The sequence below is a fragment of the Phoenix dactylifera genome, chromosome 8, assembly GCF_009389715.1.
Source record: "Phoenix dactylifera cultivar Barhee BC4 chromosome 8, palm_55x_up_171113_PBpolish2nd_filt_p, whole genome shotgun sequence".
NCBI classification, from domain to species: Eukaryota; Viridiplantae; Streptophyta; class Magnoliopsida; order Arecales; family Arecaceae; genus Phoenix; species Phoenix dactylifera.
The window spans coordinates 15,691,788-15,712,699 of record NC_052399.1 but is presented as its reverse complement, the minus strand read 5'-3'; the positions used below and the strand labels follow the sequence as shown (position 1 = coordinate 15,712,699).

The 20,912-nt window shown below is 40.9% G+C and overlaps 2 protein-coding genes across 2 annotated transcripts; one reads left to right on the top strand and one right to left on the bottom strand.

Annotated features, from left to right (window-relative positions):
* The first annotated feature begins 4,193 nt into the window (after window positions 1–4,193).
* On the top strand, window positions 4,194–7,151 carry LOC103702466. Its single transcript, XM_026802743.2, has one exon. The coding sequence runs from the start codon at window positions 4,526–4,528 to the stop codon at window positions 6,941–6,943; it is 2,418 nt and encodes an 805-aa protein (XP_026658544.1). The 5' UTR covers window positions 4,194–4,525; the 3' UTR covers window positions 6,944–7,151.
* A 947-nt stretch (window positions 7,152–8,098) lies between these two features.
* LOC103702571 lies at window positions 8,099–15,799 on the bottom strand. Its single transcript, XM_026802742.1, has 4 exons — window positions 15,349–15,799; window positions 15,013–15,246; window positions 10,019–10,044; window positions 8,099–9,932 (listed from the first exon to the last, which is right to left on the bottom strand). The coding sequence occupies exons 1-4, from the start codon at window positions 15,712–15,714 to the stop codon at window positions 9,689–9,691; spliced, it is 870 nt and encodes a 289-aa protein (XP_026658543.1). The 5' UTR covers window positions 15,715–15,799; the 3' UTR covers window positions 8,099–9,688.
* Between the last annotated feature and the right edge of the window lie 5,113 nt (window positions 15,800–20,912).

The following is a 20,912-nucleotide window of genomic DNA, read 5'->3' as shown; positions in this document are numbered from 1 at the left end:
ACAAGAGAGGAGCTAGAAGGCTATATCTGTTGAGATCTCCAGCTCTAACGAACTTGCCATCACTTTTTATTTAAATACCATTCAATTTTTGGAAGACATGAGGCCCATTAAAGAGCTTTGCATGGGCCCAATAATATTCCTGACGCTTTATGGATCCCCATGCTACAAGTACCAAGTTCACTTGTACCACGAAGAAGTTGGAGGCCTGGTGAGATTGGATTCATATTTTGATTTTAGAAAGCAAATCCAAGAGTCGTATCGATTTCCAATGTACCTTGGGAGCGGAAAAGGAGGTGGTCAGCGCGGGGGATGGAATGGCGACAGTGATGCGTTGCTGTCGCGGCGGAGGCCAAAGCCAGCGCCGTGTCTGGTCTCGCCTCAAAGAACGTGCCACTCACGTGCGCCGGTGCAGGACCACCGCACCCACGCCTGCCTCTTCTCGGCTTCTCGAGCTCCTTCCATGGAAGGTACCCGCCGATCAGCTGTACCATCAGATGTACGAATACGTGTCCGCCAATGGAATCAGAGCGGGCTAAGGCTTGACACGTAGCCTTATAAAAGAAGTCTGCTTGCTGTTGTACTTGTGGCAGCTAATCGAGCCTCTCCATGGCATGTTTTTGGTCAAGCAGAAATAAGTACCTTTCCGTTGATAAATTTTCGGAAAAAAAAAATTTGTGGGCGTGAACGGGCCTCAGGTCCTTTGCTACGTAGTTCCCTTTGCTTGCTCTCTAGGTTTTTTTTATTTTTTTGACAGAAAAATAAAAAAAAACGTATTGTGCAACAGTTTCATGTCGGTGTCTCACATTTGTTGTTAATTAAAACTATCTCCTAAATAGAGAGTGGTTCACCTACCAATATACTTACCACATAAAATGGTTTGCTGGATTCTTTTTTTTAAATTAATGTATCTAGTCTTTGTGAGAATTTTCTATACCCAGTGATGACACAGAGAACCGGATATCACTTGAATGTAGTAAAACAGCCGGATATCAGATGTTTTTATTGTTAATAAGTAATAATTGTTGTGCAATAAGATAGTAATCGAGTAATGATTATTATTTAAGATTAAAAAGATTGTCGCACTAACCATCATAATACAATGACATGCTGCATTTTGATGTTGCACAACTCATTATTAAGCCATGATTATTTAGATATCCAGCCAAACACTATCATTTTTTGAAATGATAATTTTACCCAATCAATGCCATTTTAGCTAATTAACCTGGGTAAATTTGTTCTGGGGAGGAGGTGAAATAACCACTACAACCAACTCATGCCACTTCTCTAATTTTACCTATCTCTTTTGTCCTTCTTTCCTCCTTTTTAGATTAGTGTACTTTGCATTTTTGTCCTTATAGCCCAACCCCAGTCCATGACTGCTTAACTCATGGCTTCTCAACCAAATAATATATATATATATATATATATATATATATGATTTAGTAGATTAGTGGTTGTTAAACTTGGTTCAAGTTATCAACTTTAATTACTTCAGGAATAATATTACATCAAAACAAGAGTAAAAGTAACTTGCGAGGACTCGCAAGTTATTTTCACCTTGGTGAGGTGCCTTTCTTGAATAATAAGTTGCTGACTCTGAGATGGCCATCCAATAAGCACAACCTGTTTGGCTCCTGTTTTATTTACTTCAGCATTAAAGTGTGGCAGAAGACGAAGTAGAGCGAGGGAAGGGTAGAAGAGTTAGAAGAGGAAGGGAGACGGGCTCATCATCAATCGGCTATAAAGGATCAGCTTATTTTCTGGCTTTGAGCTGGGTCCCTCACAAATGTGGTGTCCTTTCTCAGTCTTTTGTCGGCACTTGTAAAGGACCCGGTCAAAGTCCCAAAAGGAGAAACCCATATCATAGTTAATTGAAGAAGGGAAGATTGCTGTCATTAGCTCTCCTCTTGTGGGAGTAAGGGCTGTACTGTAAGCATCTTTTATAATTTAGAGATGGAGGGCCGCAGATCGGGGAGACCGCACCCAGTTTCCGCTCTAATGTCACCTCTCTATCCCTCCCCCAATGCACACATTTCCTTTCTCATTATAGTTTTTTTATGAACATCGTATGTTGCATTCATTAGCCTTCCGCTCGCTCTCTTTTCTCCCAGCCTCCCTCATGTGCGAGTCCACAGGCGTACAGCCTTTTTGGAACTCTCTGCTGGTCCTTTCCTCATGGCACGCGCCCTTATGTTAATTATCTTAACCCATCATGCATGTAATTGTATTTTCTTATCCTAATACATTTTAATGCACTCTAATCTTTGCTTGCAGGCCATCTAAGAGTGAGTATCGGCCTAGACCAACTCATTTGTTTAGATTGGCGGCGTTGTTGGTAATGCCCAAGAACGACGAAGCAAGCAGTCAGAGCCGATCCAACTCTTAGGTAACTGAGATGGTCGTCCAAGGCTCCGGCCCAAAAAAGGCCTATCATGGAAAAGACATTAAAGACAAAATAGAAAGGAAAAAGACTTCCTTAGTGAATTCACCTTAGGCTGACCCACTGCTAGAAAAGCCTGAAAGACAAAACGGAAAAAAAAAAAAAGCTCCTCTTAGTAAGTTCGTCTTAGCCCCTAAATGCATTAAACCGCTCCTGCAAGTAGTGCCATGCACTTAGCTACGTACCACCACCAGAGCCTAGTTGTATAATTTATATGGGCAATCAGGATTTATCATTTCTTTGACTAGCAATATTGTTGGAATCCATGAAAAGAGAGAGCTACGACTGGATATGAAATTTTTAGTTGGATCAAATTCATTGTAGAGCTGGTGAACCAATTCAACTGTAAAGTAGCATCCACAAAGATGGATTAAAAAAAAAAACGATACACATGTTTTTATAAGTTTTGCTTCGTGGTTGGACTGATCCCTCTAATAACCATTTCTACTAGGTAGGTCATATTTCCAAATTGGAATGAAGAGCGCTCTCTCTCTCTCTCTCCCCCCTCTGTTGGGAGTGATTGCTATGCATTGATACAATTGTCTAGAAAGAAAGTTGAACGTACACAACCAAACCTACCCCTTCTCGCTCCAAATCAAAGATTCCATTCCGTCATTTCGAGTCAATGACTTACTTACATGCATGGGACGACCCAAGCTGTTCGATGGAACGTTGCATTAACCATGCCAGGACCATCCGTTTGGTGGCTTTCTTTTTTATATTTTTTGGTGTCCTCCACACGCTCTCGCTTGATTGGATCCTCTTCTTTCTTCAGGTCAAAACGTAACGCAGTTGGGACCCTTCATACTCCCATCAACCGTCTCCGCCTTGTGCGCTCGTAACGTGGGCTGTTGGGCAGCTGGAAAGGATGCATCCATTATTTGCCGGTTGGACTATCAGACAAGAAAAGCCGTGGTTCCCATTTTAACCCCGGTCATGGGGTACCGATTGAAACCTTTAAGACTGCCAAAATAAGCGATGCATTCGGACTTCCAACGCCTTTGCCCGTCTCATACATTTGTGGCAAGAGAGAATTTTAGTAGGATTAACAGCAGATATTATTTTCTTATTGCGGGGAATGATTGATTCTGACTAAGACTCCAATTAACATGAGTATTTGTGTATTTGTGTAGGAAGCAAAATACTCACTACTACTGAAGGTAGATCTAATGCTGCTGCAAAAAGCAAAAGAAGCTCGCAGATACTAAGAGTAGTCATACCATCTACATCTCCGGTCAAAATCGCCTAATCTTTTAGAATAGTAATAACTCATCATTCTGATATCTCTCGTGTTGTTTTTTATTTCAGGTTCTACCATTTCTCATTAAATTAATTATAAAACTAAAGTAAAAGTATAAAAATTAAGGGTCCTTTTGCATTGATTTTGATTTTTAAAAAGCAGAAAGATATGAAAATATTTTTATTTTTTTAATTTATTTGTAAAACTTTAGGGTTTTTAGGAAAAAAAGTTTTATTGCTTTCAAAAAAAAATGAAAACAAAATGAAGGGATAGGATAAGTATTATGTAAATGCCATCTCCAACATCAAGTTTTATATAGTATTCCACTATTGTAGGAAAAAAAAATCAAAAACAACAATAATACCAAACAAAATATCTTTACTGATTGATTAAAAAATAATAGGTATATGTAAGTATTCTTTTGGACTCATTTGAGAGGCTAGCCAGCATCTAACAAATACTTGCTCATCAAACATGTTTAATAAGGTAGGGTCATAATTATTAATTATGTGTATTGCTTGATAGGGCCATAATCATTCATCCAGTACTACTTTCCTCTTGGATCAATCATGATAATTTCACCCGCCTAATGCTAGAAAGTTAACTTATAAAAGAACATTGCATACAAGGTTGCTCTAGTAGCAAGCATTTAGAAAAGGTGGTGGCCTTGGTCATGCACAATTTTCTTCTTTCCTCTCGCTGTGCCCTAGCTCCATCTAATACAGCTCCGCCGGCATCCAGCGCCCTAAAAAAGGCAGATAAACCCTAGTCTTTTATGCTCGCTTGCTTGGTCCCAAGAAGGTCTCACACTCTTCTCTAATGGTCAGATAAATGCGAGATAAATGAGGAAGAAAAAGACAACGGAAGCAGGAGAGAGGGCGCAGTCCCACCGGAGCGGCGGCGGAGGCGGGAGCGAGCTCTTCATCTGCTTCACCGCACGTCATTCGTCCTCCGCCACATCCGCCTGCGCCGCCACTGCCATGAGAGTCCCCTCGTCCAAGTCCCTCCTCAGCCCCGGCCGCGGCCGGGAACCGCCGGCGCCGTCGCTGTCCGCGTCGCTGAGCAGACGCCTTCGGAGCAGCGGGAGCCTCAAGGGCGGCCAGTCCCCGATGTTCCCCGCCGGAGTGGCGACCGGCGGCGGCGGGGGGAGGAGGAAAGGGTGCGCGTTCGAGGCCGCGGAGCCGTCGTCCCCCAAGGTAACGTGCATCGGCCAGGTGAGGGTGAAGAGCAAGAAGAAGAAGGCCAAGGCGAAAGCGGCGGCGGCGATGGCGAGGTCGAGATCGAAGAGGGGAAGCGGAAAAGAGGCGAGCTTTAGGAGGACGGAGGAGTGCCTGCCGAGAAAGAACGAGAGGTGGATGCATCAGCTGCCGGCGAGCATCTGCGGGGCGCTGCGGTCGTTGGGATCGGAGCTCAATTGCTTCTTCCCTTGCGGAAGCTCTCCCTGCTCTTCCTCGAGAACAGGGGAAGAGAAGAGAAGGGAATGCGAAGAGAAGAGGACCGCGAGCTCTTGTGGGCAAGTGCTCGCGAGGTGGCTGATGGCGATGCAGGAGGGGGAGGGGAAGAGGGGGAAGGTGGTGGGTTTGGTGCTCGAAGGAAGGGGGAAAGGAGAGCTGGATCTGGTGATTGGAGAGAGGGAGAAGATAGGAGTGGCGGGTTTGGAGCTGGAAGTGGCGAATGGAAATGGGGGGGAAAAGAAAGATGAGGTTTTGGTGGTGACAGATGAGGAGGAGGTGGAGGAGGTGGCGGCGGCGAGGGATAGTGTGTGCATTCCGCCGAGGAATGCTCTGCTGCTGATGAGGTGCAGGTCCGATCCGGTCCGAATGGCAGCACTGGCTAACCGGTTTTGGGGTTCTCCAGCTGCGAAGGTCGAAGAAGCGGAGGAGGAGCAAGAGGAAGAAGATGGCGTTGAAGTTGGGCAGCATCTCTTCGGTCGTGTAGAAGTGGACAGAGAAGAGGTTGGAGCGGAGCGAGATGAAGAAGCCGGCGCTGCTGCTAAAGTTATTCCAGAAACAGGGGAAGTAGGTGAAGAGGAGGCAGAAGAAGAGAAAATTTCTCCGGGCGCGACCTTGGATGGAGCTCTTGTAGAAATGGGAAGCTCAGCAGAGGAGGAGAAACAACAGAGATCTTGTGAGGGGAAGCAAGAAAAGGAAGGGTCTTCTGCTGACTGGGTTAATGTGCAGAGGAACTCGCCAAGAGAAGAAGCAGTGGATGCTCATTTGCCGCCGAAGTCGGAGGAGATAGTGTTGAAAGAGGTGACCTTTTCGCCGGAAAGAGAAGAAGAAAAGGAAGGGGAAGAGGAGAAAGGCAGAAGGTCCAGTAGCTGCTCTTCTTCCATGGGCAAGGCAGAGAGGAGATCCCACAACCACAAATGGCTTTCGAAAGCAAAGGAAGGAGCGGGGCGCAGCTCCTCTTCCAAAAACAAGGAAAGGAGGCGGCACAGCTTTTCCACGGAGAGGGATGTAAGGAGTCACAGCTACTCCAGCGAGAAAGAAGCGAGGAGAGCCAGTTTCTCCGTGGAACGTAGGAGAAGATGGAGCTTCTCCGTTGACAAAGGAGGCCTCATTCCCGAAGAAGAGAATGCCTTTCGTGAAGGGGAGGAGGAGAAGAAAGAAGAAGACAGCTCAGCGGAGGGAGAGGAAGCGAGAGAGACCGAGGCAATAGAAAAGCCAGAGGCTACAGAAGTGGGAGAAACCGAAGTAAATGGAGAAGAAGGAAGAATAGAAGAGGCGGACGGCAAGGGAGAGGAAGGAGTTGAAGGTGAGGAGGCGGGGAAGAGAAGAGAGCTGCCGGACTGCCTTCTACTAATGATGTACGAGCCCAAGCTTTCAATGGAGGTCTCCAAGGAGACGTGGGTCTGCAGCACCGATTTCCTCCGGTGGCGCCCTCACCACCACCGCCGGCACCACCCAAAAGGTGGCGGGGGCGGCAACGGCGGAGGAGGTGCAGGAGAGCGAGCAAAGACCGAAAAGGTAGAGAGAAGCAAGGACATGGGCGGTGACAAGAAGGAGGCGACCGCACCCGCTGAGCCGGCGCTCCTCCAGGCCTCGCCGCCGCCTCCGCCACCGGCGCCGCCCACCGCGACGGCCGTCGAGCAGAAGTTGATGAGCGCCGCCGCCGTGCGGAAGCCGGCGGCCTACGGGCCGTTCGTGCTGACGCGGTGCAAGTCGGAGCCGATGAGGTCGTCGGCCAGGCTGGCGCCGGACGCCTGCTTCTGGAAGGACCGGCATCGGCCCATCGGCGCGGCCGGCATCGGCTTCTGAGCCGAGTCGCCAAGCCTCGGGATATTTTGTCGGTTTGTGTGTATACGGAACTATGAACGCTGGTGTTGTTGCGTGTTGCTTTAATTGTGTGATACAGTGAAATCGGCTTCCTGTCCTTGTTGTTGCTCTTTGCGTAGAACTTGAACAGCAATAATAGTTTGTTTGCCATTGGAGATCCCTTGTAGTTAAGCAATGTTTTAGCTCCTCATGATCATTGTTTGTGCTGGAAAAGTGAAGGAAAAGAAACGAAAACAAGATATATTTTGGCAGTCTATGCGCAAAATATTTTTACTTCATTCTTCTCTTTGCTCTCCAAGCATGGAAATTTTAATTTATTTGAGGACTACAAAACCCAGCTAGTATTTTCCTACCTAAGAAAAATATGATTTTCATCCTATTTTACCATCTGTTCTAACTTTCTTATGAACTATAACTCTATGAGAGCGTAAATAAGCCTAATTCCAGCCAGCCAAGCTAATCTTAAGCATGGATCATGACAAACTTGAGCCATTAACTTTTGTGAGAGGTTGATTCAAACTTGCATTTTGAGCAAATTTCTGCTGTCGTAACACAACTTTATAAGACATCATTCCTCATGTAATGTATGCCATAACTTATGGATAATAATTTTTTATTTGAAAATAACAATCAAGATGATATTAATGTCATTAATTATCATTTTGTATTTTGAAATGAAATGAGATGAACAAAAGTAATACTCTTGGACGAACTGCAAATTTGATAGCCCTAATAAGCTCTCTTTGGTATGCCTCTTATGATGATCAAGCTACCGTGAAGGACGGTATGGTTGATTGATGCTTCATTGAACTTGTGTTTGTAGACCTCGTTGCAGCATACCCTAGGCTATTTGGTTATAAGTTTGCATCATTCATAGAATACCCTATGACCAAAGAACCTAATTTTGCTCTCAATTCTCAAACAAGCTCGACGTTTAGGAATAAGAGTGTCAGTCTACCGGCCTTTGGAACTTTCATAGGCAAACTAAACTATCTTCTGCTAAAGCCTGCTTCACTTATGCAAAAGCACAGCATTGACAACCAAGAAAGCTTGTGGAATCTTTGGTGAAACTGTCTTTTTTCAAAGGATTAATCACATTAAACTCAAGTAACTTGAAATTTCATGCCAAATTGCACATATCATCTAACTTTGCTAAAGTTCTATATCATTTTTAAAGCATTGTACAGGAATCGGGTTTACAGAGATGTAAAACAACCGATCGTATCTGAATTTAGAGGTAACTATTCTAACAGCCATTACAGCAAGCAACTTCGAGTTGTCAATCAATAATAATAATAATAAAATCTTATCCGCAACCCCACTGTACACAAGTACACTAATTCAAAACTAATGCCCTTTCTTTCACAAACAGTGTGACCCATTTAAGCCACAACTAGTACAATAATGGCGTAATCTTGCCCAAGATCTTCCCAGAAGGATGTGACTTTAGCCACTAAACGAAATATCCGCTCGCCTATGGCTGTCCCCTGCCGGCCACTGAATAAAGGGCCAAACAAAAGAAGTTGGAGGGACCTGTGACTGACATCCATGATTGGGAGGTGATGCATAGTATCCTTCTCTACCATCGTCATCACCCTTCTCCCACATCCATCCCCCTTTACCAGCTTTCTTAACATGATTTGAAGTGTTTCTTGCCCATAACCAGTTTCCTATGGCCCATGCATCTCAGCAGCAAGTCAAAAGAAAAGGAACCCATACCAAACAATGCAGTGCAGTGATTCAACAGCGTCTGTCTTCCCAGGATGGCTACGGCTAAGCTACCTGTTGGATGCTTAGATCTGCTTTTAAGGCTTTGGACAGCATTATTTGGACCCACCACTGCACGGATCCAAGCTCTGCTAGGTCCCATGCCAATGCCAAGTCCAACTCAGCGGTGCCGATTGCTGTCCTATAGATTTTGATTAATTGTGTCAGAAAGCCAGCACTTAACATCATCCACCCAGTAATTAGTATGCAGCTGAAACTTTGAAACGAGGCCCTGCTTCATTCGGTGCTGAAGGTAAAGATGTGCAAGTTTCCAATACGAAGTTAGAAGGGTCGATAGCTAGACAAAATTTGCAAACTTGAGAAGGGGGCTCTACTAGGGGAATTTTCCAAGCCAATGCTCCCTGGAAAAGCAACATATAAGGGTGGAGAAAATTCGCCTACTACTGTTTTATTGAGATATTTAGGCATCTGAGGCTACAAAAAGCCCTCGGTCCTACCAAGGTAACGTGACTCCATGACATGACTCCATGGCCCTAGGCACAGCCCGCATAGCTTCATAAGCCTTCATGGCCATGCGCATCATGCCATGAGCTCCTGCAGGAGCACTTACAGCTGCAGTAATCTGAAAATCCTGGATCACCCTCTCTCAGTATTTGGACCATGACATCCTCTGAACAATAGAGAGGTAACAATCACTCGATTTCCTATGATCACCCTCTTTCTATACGAGGATGGCACCATAACTTGATACTGTACTTCGTTGCATGCCCTGTCTGCAAGTATGAGAGGGTCTTAGAGAACCGGTCTTATTGCTGTACGATCTGATGAATTATACCCGTTAGCATTTGAAGCATTGGTGCAAGCTACTTCGAAAGTCAAAACTTGCATTTGTTTTTATTTATCTAAGCAAAGGCTATGACAACCAGAAGGGAACAAGAACGGATTCTGCACAGGGGAGAAAGAAATCAAACCTCCCGCCAATCATATTCTCTTGCTGTACTAATCTTTATTTTCACCTGAATTTTGCTGCATGTCATTGCTTCCAGATTCCAAATCAGCTGTGGAGCTCTCTGCAGGAGCCATCGTGTTTGGCTGTCCACCTTCTTTCTTAGCAGATGGTGAGTCACCAGAAAAAGTTTCCATGAGAGAACTGATGGTAAGCTGAATGGAGTAGAGCAGCAAACCGATGGAATTAATTCCAAAAACACAAGTTGCAAGGTAGCACAAACCATTCACGATGGTCCTGAAGAAAGAAGGTGAGAAGTTTGTGAGAACTCTAAAGGAGTCCGATGTGAACAAGTTGCCCAATGGAAAATGATGAGGGCACACCTTATTGTTATGGTGATTTGTCGAACCTGAAAAATAACAAAAATAAAATCTATTAGGCAAATAGGAAAAAATTCAGACAATCTGATTGTTTGTTCTCGATCATTAAATGATAACTTAACAATGGATTACTCCTAATAGGCAAAATGAATATGCTAGTTGAAACAATGTTGCATGGACACGGAGATGAGAGTTGAATTTGGATGTCTTAAGTGTTTGAATCGGCAAGGAAGGAAAAAAAAAAGGAGATATAGGGATATGTGTAAAATAATTATAATTAAATTATTTATTTTTCAATATTGTATAAAAAATATTAGAATATATATTATTTGTTATGGTCTTTCACTACATGTATTCTTCAAACTTTCTTCTTTGTTGAGAGATACAAGAAAAGGGATATTTTACAAAGTTATTTCAATATCTATAACCTCGACGAATCTTTAAAAAGGAAAAAAAAGATCACTTCCAACATTATTATAGTGGGTTGAACTCATTATTGGACGAGTCAGACTATCCATCCATCTATAAAAGCTGGAAAACAAAAGAACTGTTTGACATGAACCCGGTTCGGATATGCATGCCGCATGTATTGATGGAGCCGTACATGAGTGTGTAACACAAGTTGAAAGGGCATATGCCCCATATAGAACATAATATCAAGATATAGGCATGGAGCTGACTGAAGTTCACAGTATGGCAAAGGGCACAGTGAATGGTGGCCTGTACTAAAGGATAAATCCAATGAACTATTAAGATCTGCATTTTGACATTACAGGAAGTGTCGGTATTCACATTATCATGCTAGCAGTGAATGGATGAAGCAGCAGATATTATTTTGTTTGCCCTGAAATTGTATCTATTTTATGTCAAATTATCAGGACTACTTAATTGATTTCTTTGAAAACAGGCCTCTTTCTCTTTACTTCTATTTTGTGTGACGAAAAAGTGTGAAGTTCCAGGCAGGATATAAATGATGTCACCACAAGAAAAGTTAAATAGAAGAACATTGTACAGGCTAACAACATAACTTACGGCCTCAGTGGAAGATTAAAGGATTCTATCTCAGAGCTTGCAAAAAAAAACTATTCAAGTTCAACCTTTAATATTCTAGTGAAGACTAGCGTTCAACCAAATCAAGATTATCTATTTAAACGTGAAAGAGGCTCCTTTTGCCGTTTATTGGTTTTCTTGCTTGTCATGACACTCTGCCTTTATGTTTTTATTCTCATATATACTAACCAAAAGAAATATTATGACTAAAAATCATCACGCAATGGAGAATACCAGTTTTCTTTTTAGTTCTTCCCATTTTGCAGTTCTTTTTGTTCTTGTTAAAAATTACACTACTCAATTTTAACCCCTTCCTTAATATATTGGAAGTGGAAACTGATAAATAATATTCCAGATATACATCATATCATTGTGAAGTCCATTCATGAGTAACAGTATAAATGCTTGATAAGTCATCACCCACCCTTAATGTTCATTTCCTGAGTTTCCAGCTATTTAAGAACACTCTTTTGCCTCTACGTCTGAAGACATGCCTTTTGCCTTCATGAAATTACTGCGTCATTTGTCTGCCAAGTTCTCATGCATGGTAGTAGAAGCATGCCACGCTGCGTGCAGCTACATTCTGAACCTTTGGTTATGTATAATTCTTTTACCTACATGGACGTGGATGCTAATCCAATCCAAAAGGAATTGATTACCGCTCATTTGGACCTAGTCTCGCTACTCATTAGTCTTGTTTAAGATCAACAACTAATTTCATCATACCTGCTAACAATTTGATCTTATTAGTTGTTATTTTTATTTATTGATCTGTAAAGTAACAATTCAATAGTTAGAGTTATATTTGTTTTCCTCATCATTGAACAAAAAAAAAAAACATGGTTTAGCTTCAGTATTGGTATCTATCATGAGGGCAAGAAGCCCTTCACTTGCTTGTAGATCAGACAACTTGATAACAAAGCTCAATCAGTTGCTTACTGAGTAAAAGAGCAACGATCGCGAAGAAAAATAAACTTAGATATGCCAAAATGACTTTGAATCAGGTCATTGCCATTTCGCATCCTCATAGATTAGGTAAAATAATTCATTTCTTTGGAGTGACATGTGAATGCTCCAATATCTAGGCTTTCCTTCCTGTCAACTGTCTTCTAGATTTAAGATCATCTTTTTCTGATACAAACAAATAATACTGTGAAATACATGAAGCAATTTTCAACTACTGATTAAGATCTTGCAAGACCATCAAAAAAAGCATGCAGATCTTAAAGTTATTTACAAAAAAAAATTTAGCATGATATCATATTAGTCATCAAAATTGAAGTACAGCACCCTGTGCAGAAAAGACATCTCTTTGAGGGGGATATGAAAGGTGTATTATCTACAACAGCTAAAGATCTACTTGGTTAAGGAAAGTTGAAGATGATTGGCATAATAAAACAGATGCAGCAGCACCGAAATATACTTAAACATTGCCACTTCTGAGACACAAGATTCATGCACCGAAAGATGAAATTAGTAGTAACATGTCAGGTTACCTAAAGCCAAGGGCTACTCAAGTCATAATTTTGCTATTAGAGAAAATTGATCAAGGGACCAAGAATACTCATAAAGTCACCAATTCGCATGCGAGTTTTCTTTAGATAGAGAAACTGCACTATAAAGTCGTCAAATTCGTCAACAAGCGAAAAAAATTAGCAGGATATCAATTTGAGCATATGATGTGTCAGAAATAGGTAGTGGTCTTTTCATCAGAGTCAGTCAAAATGCAAAAAATTGGCTAACAAAATTTCATGAGCTAAATTTTCCAGTGAAGATGCTTTGTTAAGATTAGCAGTAAGGAGTTTTAAGGTTTTGTACAAGTGTGATGCCCATTTTTTCAGAGATTGCCAGTTTGGGTCCACTGTGATAGGATTTCATGTTGAATGACAACTCATCAAATGAAAGAAAAAAAGAAAGGAAAAAGAATAAAAGCATGGGGCCCAGCTACTGTAGAGCTCGAAAGGGAGTTATTGTGGCAACACGTTGGAAGATACATGGAAGATGTCCTCCCAATTTGACAGGATTAATGTATTCCGATGAAACAAACATATACCCTGTATTTCTGTGCTTGCCAAATTTTTGTGACATAATAGCCCCTGATTCCCTTACAAAAATTTTATTTAGATTACAAGTGTTGATAGAATAACATAATCATTTTTTGATGTTCATGATATTTGCCTCTCCAATCACAAGGTCAAGCTCATTAAACAATCTATAAAGCTCTTCCACAAAGAATTCTTCATATCCAACTTTTCTCCCTCAACCTCAATGTGGCCCCTCCCCATGGTAATATTTTATCCCATGCTAAATACGTTTGACCTCACTGTCCACATGGTTCTTTGACAAAGTCAGATGATTATAATTTTCATGTCATGGAATTTCTACTCCTCACTCAGTGTCTGTAATCTCTATACAACATTACTTGGAGTTTCAAATCCAATTAAAGATGACCAATCAACATGTCTACATGAGCCAAAACATGCTATCGTGTGAATTGTTTCGAAATACTGAAAGCACAATGTAAAGATTGAAGCTATAAGGCTGGCAAACTATTGTAGAATAACAAGATTTTTACAGAAAAATTGCAGTTGCATTCTTTTCATATTTATGAACTTACCTCATGATCATTTACCAATAATATTTACATAAAGATGGGAGATACTTTATCCTTGAAGCCCATCCATCTAGTTGAAATATGAATTATAAATGACTATATTCTTAAGGACAAGCTTCTAGATGTAAATATTGGTTTATAGTTTTAATCTTCAAAAGTGCTGTACTCCATATCCCATCCACATCCATGCAAATACCATCCATGGGTCTTCCCTTTATCATTTCCTCCATGTGCTTTACAGAACATATCAGTTCGACATAAATTGGATGTGATGATTTTGATTTGACTTACTTTGAAGTTTGAGCTGATAAATTATGTTAGGCATAAGGAAAAAAGGATAAAAAGAAGTTCCATGGATAGCATTTGGATGGACATGTGATCCAAATCATAATGCCTTGGAAGTTGAATCACAAAAAAACAAAATCCAATTTACTTTAAGCCACAATTGTTCGAAGCCAATCGCAAAACATTTTCTCGCAAAAATATTATTGTAACCCGAAACTGCTTTAGTTGTTTTGTAGAATAAATCAGTGATCCTATGGGTTCTAATGATGACATAACAGTACATGCTTTGGGCACCTTTACTATGAACTACTAATAGATTTACTAAGATCAACTTGATCCAAAAAGTAAGATTTAGTAAACTATGGCATCAAACATAAACCATAATGTAAGTTGCTCCCATAATACTGGAACTCTACAGCAAAAGAGTTCTCTAATAACATGCTGACCAGTTTGAACTGAAAGAACCAAAGAGTCAAACATTTTGTCTTCTCTTATTATTCCTTCTTGTTCTCTTATTATTACCTAATTTTCCATTACATTCTTCCGGATCTCTTCCTCGTTTTATCACTCTATGCACATGTTTATGCCACTATAACTTAATTAACATGACATCATCATGTTAATTTTTCTCACTAGAGCAAACTACTACAGAGGCAGTGATTATTGAGCAAGCAACCCATGGTTGTTACAAGGTTAAGCCTATGCATATGGTCACTTTGGTTCCTAACAAAATAAGTTATCTTGCAAAACACACATGAAATGGAAGCCAAATGAAAGACTCTAATTTAGCTAATGCAATGTATAATACTATTTTCCCGCTCTCCATTTTCCAGGGTACGTGTCTCTGTTTGGTGGGAAAAACATATCACAAGTTGGAGCATCATAGAAGATTCTAGCTGAACTAATAAAGGCCCAATTCAAAGAAAAAAAGGCCAACGAAATAACTTTGGAATTGATTCTAATTATTAATCAAATCAGCAAAATGGCACAGAACAGAACAAATTCAAACACTAGAGAAGCTCATAAAACATGCAAACGCGGCACTGACCGAGAAGCTATCCGAGACTGCCTGGCGATTGAGAGCAGCCTCTATGGTGGTGGTGAACTTGTAGAGGATGACAGCAATGACGCCAGCTGCAATGGAACCTAAAAAGGCCTGCACAGGGGAGGGCGGGGCCCCAGCCTCCACCGGAGCCACCGGAGCCACCCCAATGGCCTTCAAGTTATCCAAAGCCTCCTCCTTAAGATCCTTCGTCTTCTTCATCCCAGTCGACCTCACCCTCTAGACCACCAAGCAAGTACCCCCTCAGATAAGAGTGTAATCAAACATACGCACACACAGAGAGAGAGAGGGAGAGAGCAAGGGAGGAGGGAAAAGGGGTACCAGTTCCTTGGCGCGCTTGGCGCGGCGGCGGAGGGAGCGGTAGAGGAAGACGGAGATGGCGCCGGTGAGGAGGATGCTGGTGGCGGTCTGGAGAGAGGAAGGGTTGTCGCCAACGGCAAAGAGGGTGGAGGTTGACGAGGGCGGGAGCTCGACGGGGCCGCCACCATCGTCGGAACCTTGCGGCGGAGGGGCCACGGCCTCGGGAAGCTCGGCGAGCCACCGGCGGGGCCCCGCGGCGCGGACGGCCGTCCGGCCGGCGGGGGCGGGGCGGAGGCAAAAGAGAGGTGGGGAATGGGGCGGTTGGGGTTGGTGGCGGGACGGAGGGAGAGGGGAGAAGCGGGAGAGGAGGTGATGAGAATGGAGCATGTCTCGCTGCTTTGGAACCGCGGGGCGCGTGCGGAGGGGAAATGGGAAGAGGTGGATAAAGGAGGAGTCGGCTGATGCCTAAACGTTGGGCCGGAAAATTTTCTCCGTGTTTTCTTGGGCACGGTTTTTCTCGGCAAGCCGGTGCGAACTTTGATCTCAATACACGGCAGGTTTTGAGATTTGCGCGTCCCTCTGATCATTTTAGCTCAAACTCGGAACATCCAAACTAGGATCATCTCACAACTTGTCTACGTGTGTATTGCGGCAAGGCCGGCTTATGGAAGTAACAAATTCTGACCTAGACTTGCCAGCCAGAGCCAGTTTGCCTTCATTCTGATAAGATATGAATAAATTTGGCTGAGAATTTTTATACTTAATTTAAATTTATACTACGTAATTAAGATTTATTCGATTATAATTGGGTTAGATTTGGCTATTTAACTTGGATAGATCATTATGTATTAATTAAATTATTAACATCCATCATGCAATCTGATTATTGTTATGCGATGAACCATGGCTTAAACTAAAGATCTATTTAGATGATAAGAAAGTCTGTGCAAATAATGACCAAAAAATAGAACAAAATAAAATAGAGCGAAGAGAAGGTGGTCTAGCCAATGTCTTTTTTGGATTTATGATTTTTTTCCCATTTAAATTAATTTTCTATTTTAGTCTATGGACTATGGCTAAGATAAAAAAAATATATGGATTTATTCTTTACAACACATATAAATATGATGGGTTTTTTTAAAAAAAAAATTATATAAATGGGATGGGTATGAGCAAAAGAGTTCTTGATTCAAACTTGACATGATCTAATCTGAATCCAACTTAACCTGCCCAATTACCACCCCAACTGACATGCACGGAAATCGTGTATAGAGCCATGATTGGTTGGAAATGCTAATTGTTGCTTAGTGGGAGATTTTATATCTAAAACCAACATAAATTATTTTCTAAATTAGAATAATAATATAAATGAGATTTGGCTTGTATACCATTGTATAATTCCCAATTGTATATTTACCATTGCAAAATTATAATTTATAAAATTATTCCTAGATCAAGTTCTTTTTACATAGTTAGTTTTGCCATCACTCACATTAGACAACATTATTAAATTACAAATAAAATGTTAATAGATTTATGAAATGATATTTTTACCCTCACATGAATGACTCTGGAAAAATTAAATTTAAAACAATACAAAACTCTAAACTACTAAGACAACACTCAATGACACCTTAAAGTAACGGTTCATTAGAAAAAAATATCATAAATCATGTAATTTTTAAAAGAAAAACTTTCATGGAAAATAATATATGATGTAGAAAAACACATAGAACTAACAGTACTTTTTAATATCTTTTGATTATTTTAAATAACAAAGTTTTGAAAAAAAATCCAAAAAGACAATGAAGTTTGTATTGCATCAGTTTTCATAAGCTAGTAGAGATAATTTCATTCATGGCAAGTAAAATGAATCAGCATTTTAAGTTATTACCAAATATTATCTTGGTGGTTAAAAGTTTTATGCTTTACTAGATGGTAAGGGTATGATTCAGCTTTTAAACAACATCTTAATTTTAATTTTAATATTTAGAGTCAGATTTGAGAGAGTAAAGGATTATTTCATAAATTTAATAACAATTTAACCACATCATCTTTTGAATAATGTTTTAATGTTAATGTTTAGAGCTTCTTCTATGAAAGCAAAAATAACATTTCATAAATTTAATAACACTCTGATGGTTATTTAACAACACCATTTGACGTTAAGTTACTGCAGGAATAGATATGCAAAAAGAACTCGATCTAGGAGTAAATATGCAGATTTCAACTTTATAAGAATGAATATGCAATTGAGTATTTTCAAGTGTTATATATGCAAAAATCCTAATATAAATTAAATGTACATGATCCATTATGCTATCTAACATTTTGATTTAGGGTTCAGGTTTGATCGAAAGACCATCTAGTCTTTCACAGCAACGGGGGACCTTAGATCTCGTAAATGCTTTAAGATGGATACATCGGATGGATTAAAGGAGCTAAGCAACAACTATGATGGTGCCTACATGGCTATCGCAATGTCTTGGTAAATTACTATGCCTAAAATGAGGTTTGTAAGGTTAATGAGATCCTTGTTGGCTAATAAGAATACTAATTTTTGTTGTCAAAAGATGCTACTCTAGATGCCTGCTAAGTAGCTTGGCTATGCTTGCCGGTTCTTAGTTATAGTAATCATGGATCTCAAAGTAGGTAGTGTGAGCGAATTTCTTCTTAATGGTTAATAATTTTGTTTTTAGGTTAGACATCCTGTCTAACAATTATTAGACAACAGTGCAATGTCTTGGTAAATTACTATGCCTAAAATGAGGTTTGTAGGGTTAATGAGATCCTTGTTGGCTAATAAGAATACTAATTTTTGTTGTCAAAAGATGCTACTCTAGATGCCTGCTAAGTGGCTTAGCTATGCTTGCCGGTTCTTAGTTGCAGTAATTATGGATCTCAAAGTAGGCAGTGTGAGCGGATTTCTTCTTAATGGTTAATAACTTTGTTTTTAGGTCAGACATCCTGTCTAACAATTATTAGACAACAGTGCCGATGTGGATAGGCAAAGGCGAGGGTGTTAGTGTTGCCCAGAGATGGTCACCCAAGAGGGGGGGTGAATTGGGTGTTTTAAAACTTTTGTCTAATTAAAAAATAAAACACACAAATGTATGAGCTAAAGCTAAAATAAAGCTATGAAGACAAACAATCGCAAACACAAGCTTTTATAGTGGTTCGGAGCCTCCACTGCTCCTACATCCACTCCCCAAAGCACCTTTGGGAATTTCCACTATAATCCACGATTACAGTACGGTAGTTTTGCGAGTTCACTACCCAACTCGTTGTTTTACACCGGACTAACAACAAACCCTAAAACCCCCAATTTTACTTAGGCTTGGGACGCCTTTCCCTTGTTCCAAGTCCCTTGACTGGAACAAGCACCACAATGAAAGGTTTTACAAAGGATTGAAAAGCTCTAAATAAGCAAATATGACAATGATAAACAATAGAACCCGGAAGAATCCTTTTGCCGTTGGAAGCGTGGGAAATGATGATTCTTCCGATGTGGATCGCGTAGGCTTGAGTATGAGCTTTGAATCCCGAGCGAAAGAGAGTGGTTGAGCTTGAAATCACTTGGGAAGCTTGAAAGCACTTGATTTCTTCACTTGAATGCACTCACTCCCTTGAACTTCTCTCTCTTGCTTCTCTCTTAAATGATCTAGCTTTGGGTTGGTGAAGAGTTGTTGAGAAGCACTTAAGAGGTCCCTTTTATAGCCCAAAAAGCAAATATAGCCGTTAGAGATAAAGTAAAAGAGATTTGAAATTCAAACCAAACCTGCAAAAGTTGTCAGTCGCGTCCCAGGCGCTCCGGAGACGTCTCCGCTTCAACGCGAGACGTCTCGGCTGTATAAATTTACTTTTCACTTTGTTTGGGGTCGACTCGGCACTTTACGGGGACGACTCTGGAATTGTATCATTTGAATCCTTGTTTTTCTGTTTTTCTGAGAGGGTCGTCTCTGTACTTTACGGGGACGTCTCGGCTTGTTTGCACTTTTTGCATGGGGACGACTCCGCTGCCTTGGGGACGACTCCGCTGTTATAACTCCGAAAAACATGTCTTCTGGAATTCTCTGAGAGAGTCGACTCCGCTCTTTCAGGGGACGTCTCCGCTGCCTTATCACCGAAAATGACATCCTCTGGAAAACCCTGAGAGAGCCAACTCCGCTACTTCGGGGATGACTCGGGAAGTCTGCTTTTTACGTGCGGGGACGACTCCGCGTACGGTGGGGACGTCTCGCGCATATCTCTTGAAAACTGCCTTTCTGCCGCCACTGAGAGAGTCGACTCCGCTACTGAGAGAGTCGACTCCGCTATTGCGGGGACGACTCGGCAGGTGCCGGGGACGTCTCCAGACGTGCCAGTTCTTCCTGTTTGTGCCAGAGACGTCTCTGAGACAACCCGGAGACGTCTCGGCTGTCCCTGAACTTTTTCTTTCATCTCAAAAATTCTTCAATAAGTCCTTAAAAAAATCATGGGAACTTGCCTAGACATTTCTTAACAATATTCTTAATAAAATACATGAAATCCTCAATTAAATTGTTAAGATAAATGGAATTATACTCTAGTGTTTTGTATTCATCAAAAATCCATTAGGGGGTCAACAATCTCCCCCTTTTTGATGATGACAAAACACTGAGTATATGCAAAATTTGAAATTTAAACATATACACAGTATTTGATCAGATGTACAAGCATAATGTTTTGATTAGAGCTAGATACAGTGTGCATAATTCAAAATAGTCAATTTTCAGTTCTATCATTATACATAAGATTGATCTTTATAGCTCTTAAGCAATTTTAGCATATCAACTGAATTTGAATTAAGTTAAAATTTGAAAGCTAAGTTCTTTTTGACTCCCCCTTTCTTTTCCAGAAGGGCAATTATCTAAAAGCCAATATTTTTCAATTTTATCTTTTCTAATTCAACTTTGGAGTATGAATTTCGTATTTTGCATTCCAATGTATCCAATATCCATATTGGTTCTACTCCCCCTTCTATATATCTACTCCCCCTTTTTGTCATCAACAATGAAGGGGACAAATTATCCTTCTATGAACTACTCAAGGAGATTCAAGTTGTGCTCCCCCTGTCCAAGTTATTTCTATTAAAGAATTTTAGTCATTCATATCTCTCCCCCTTTGTTTTGGAATTCATTTCAGACTCCTCTTTTTGTTTAACATAGTTATCACAAGATGTGCTCCCCCTGTGTCATATGCATGGATAAGTTGTGTTGAATTTGAATACTTAAGGTATGTTATGAGATTTTTATGGCACATCACAAGAAACACATACACAGTCACAGAATCACATACACAGTAGCACATACACAAGGTTTCAAAAGAAATTGTATTCATGTATCATTGTAAAACTTTGAAGTCAGTACATAGTTAAAAGAAGAAATCATTACAAGTATTGATTTCTACTACAAAAAGTGTTTCAAAATAGCCTAGGGTATACAAAAAGAAGATCCCTAGATGTCTACAAAAAGTCCCTTATCGGCGACGTTGCTCATAAGCCCTACAAGCTGCATCTATAAATGCATTGATTGAATCCATTAGGGTCTTGAACTGATCTCCCTGTG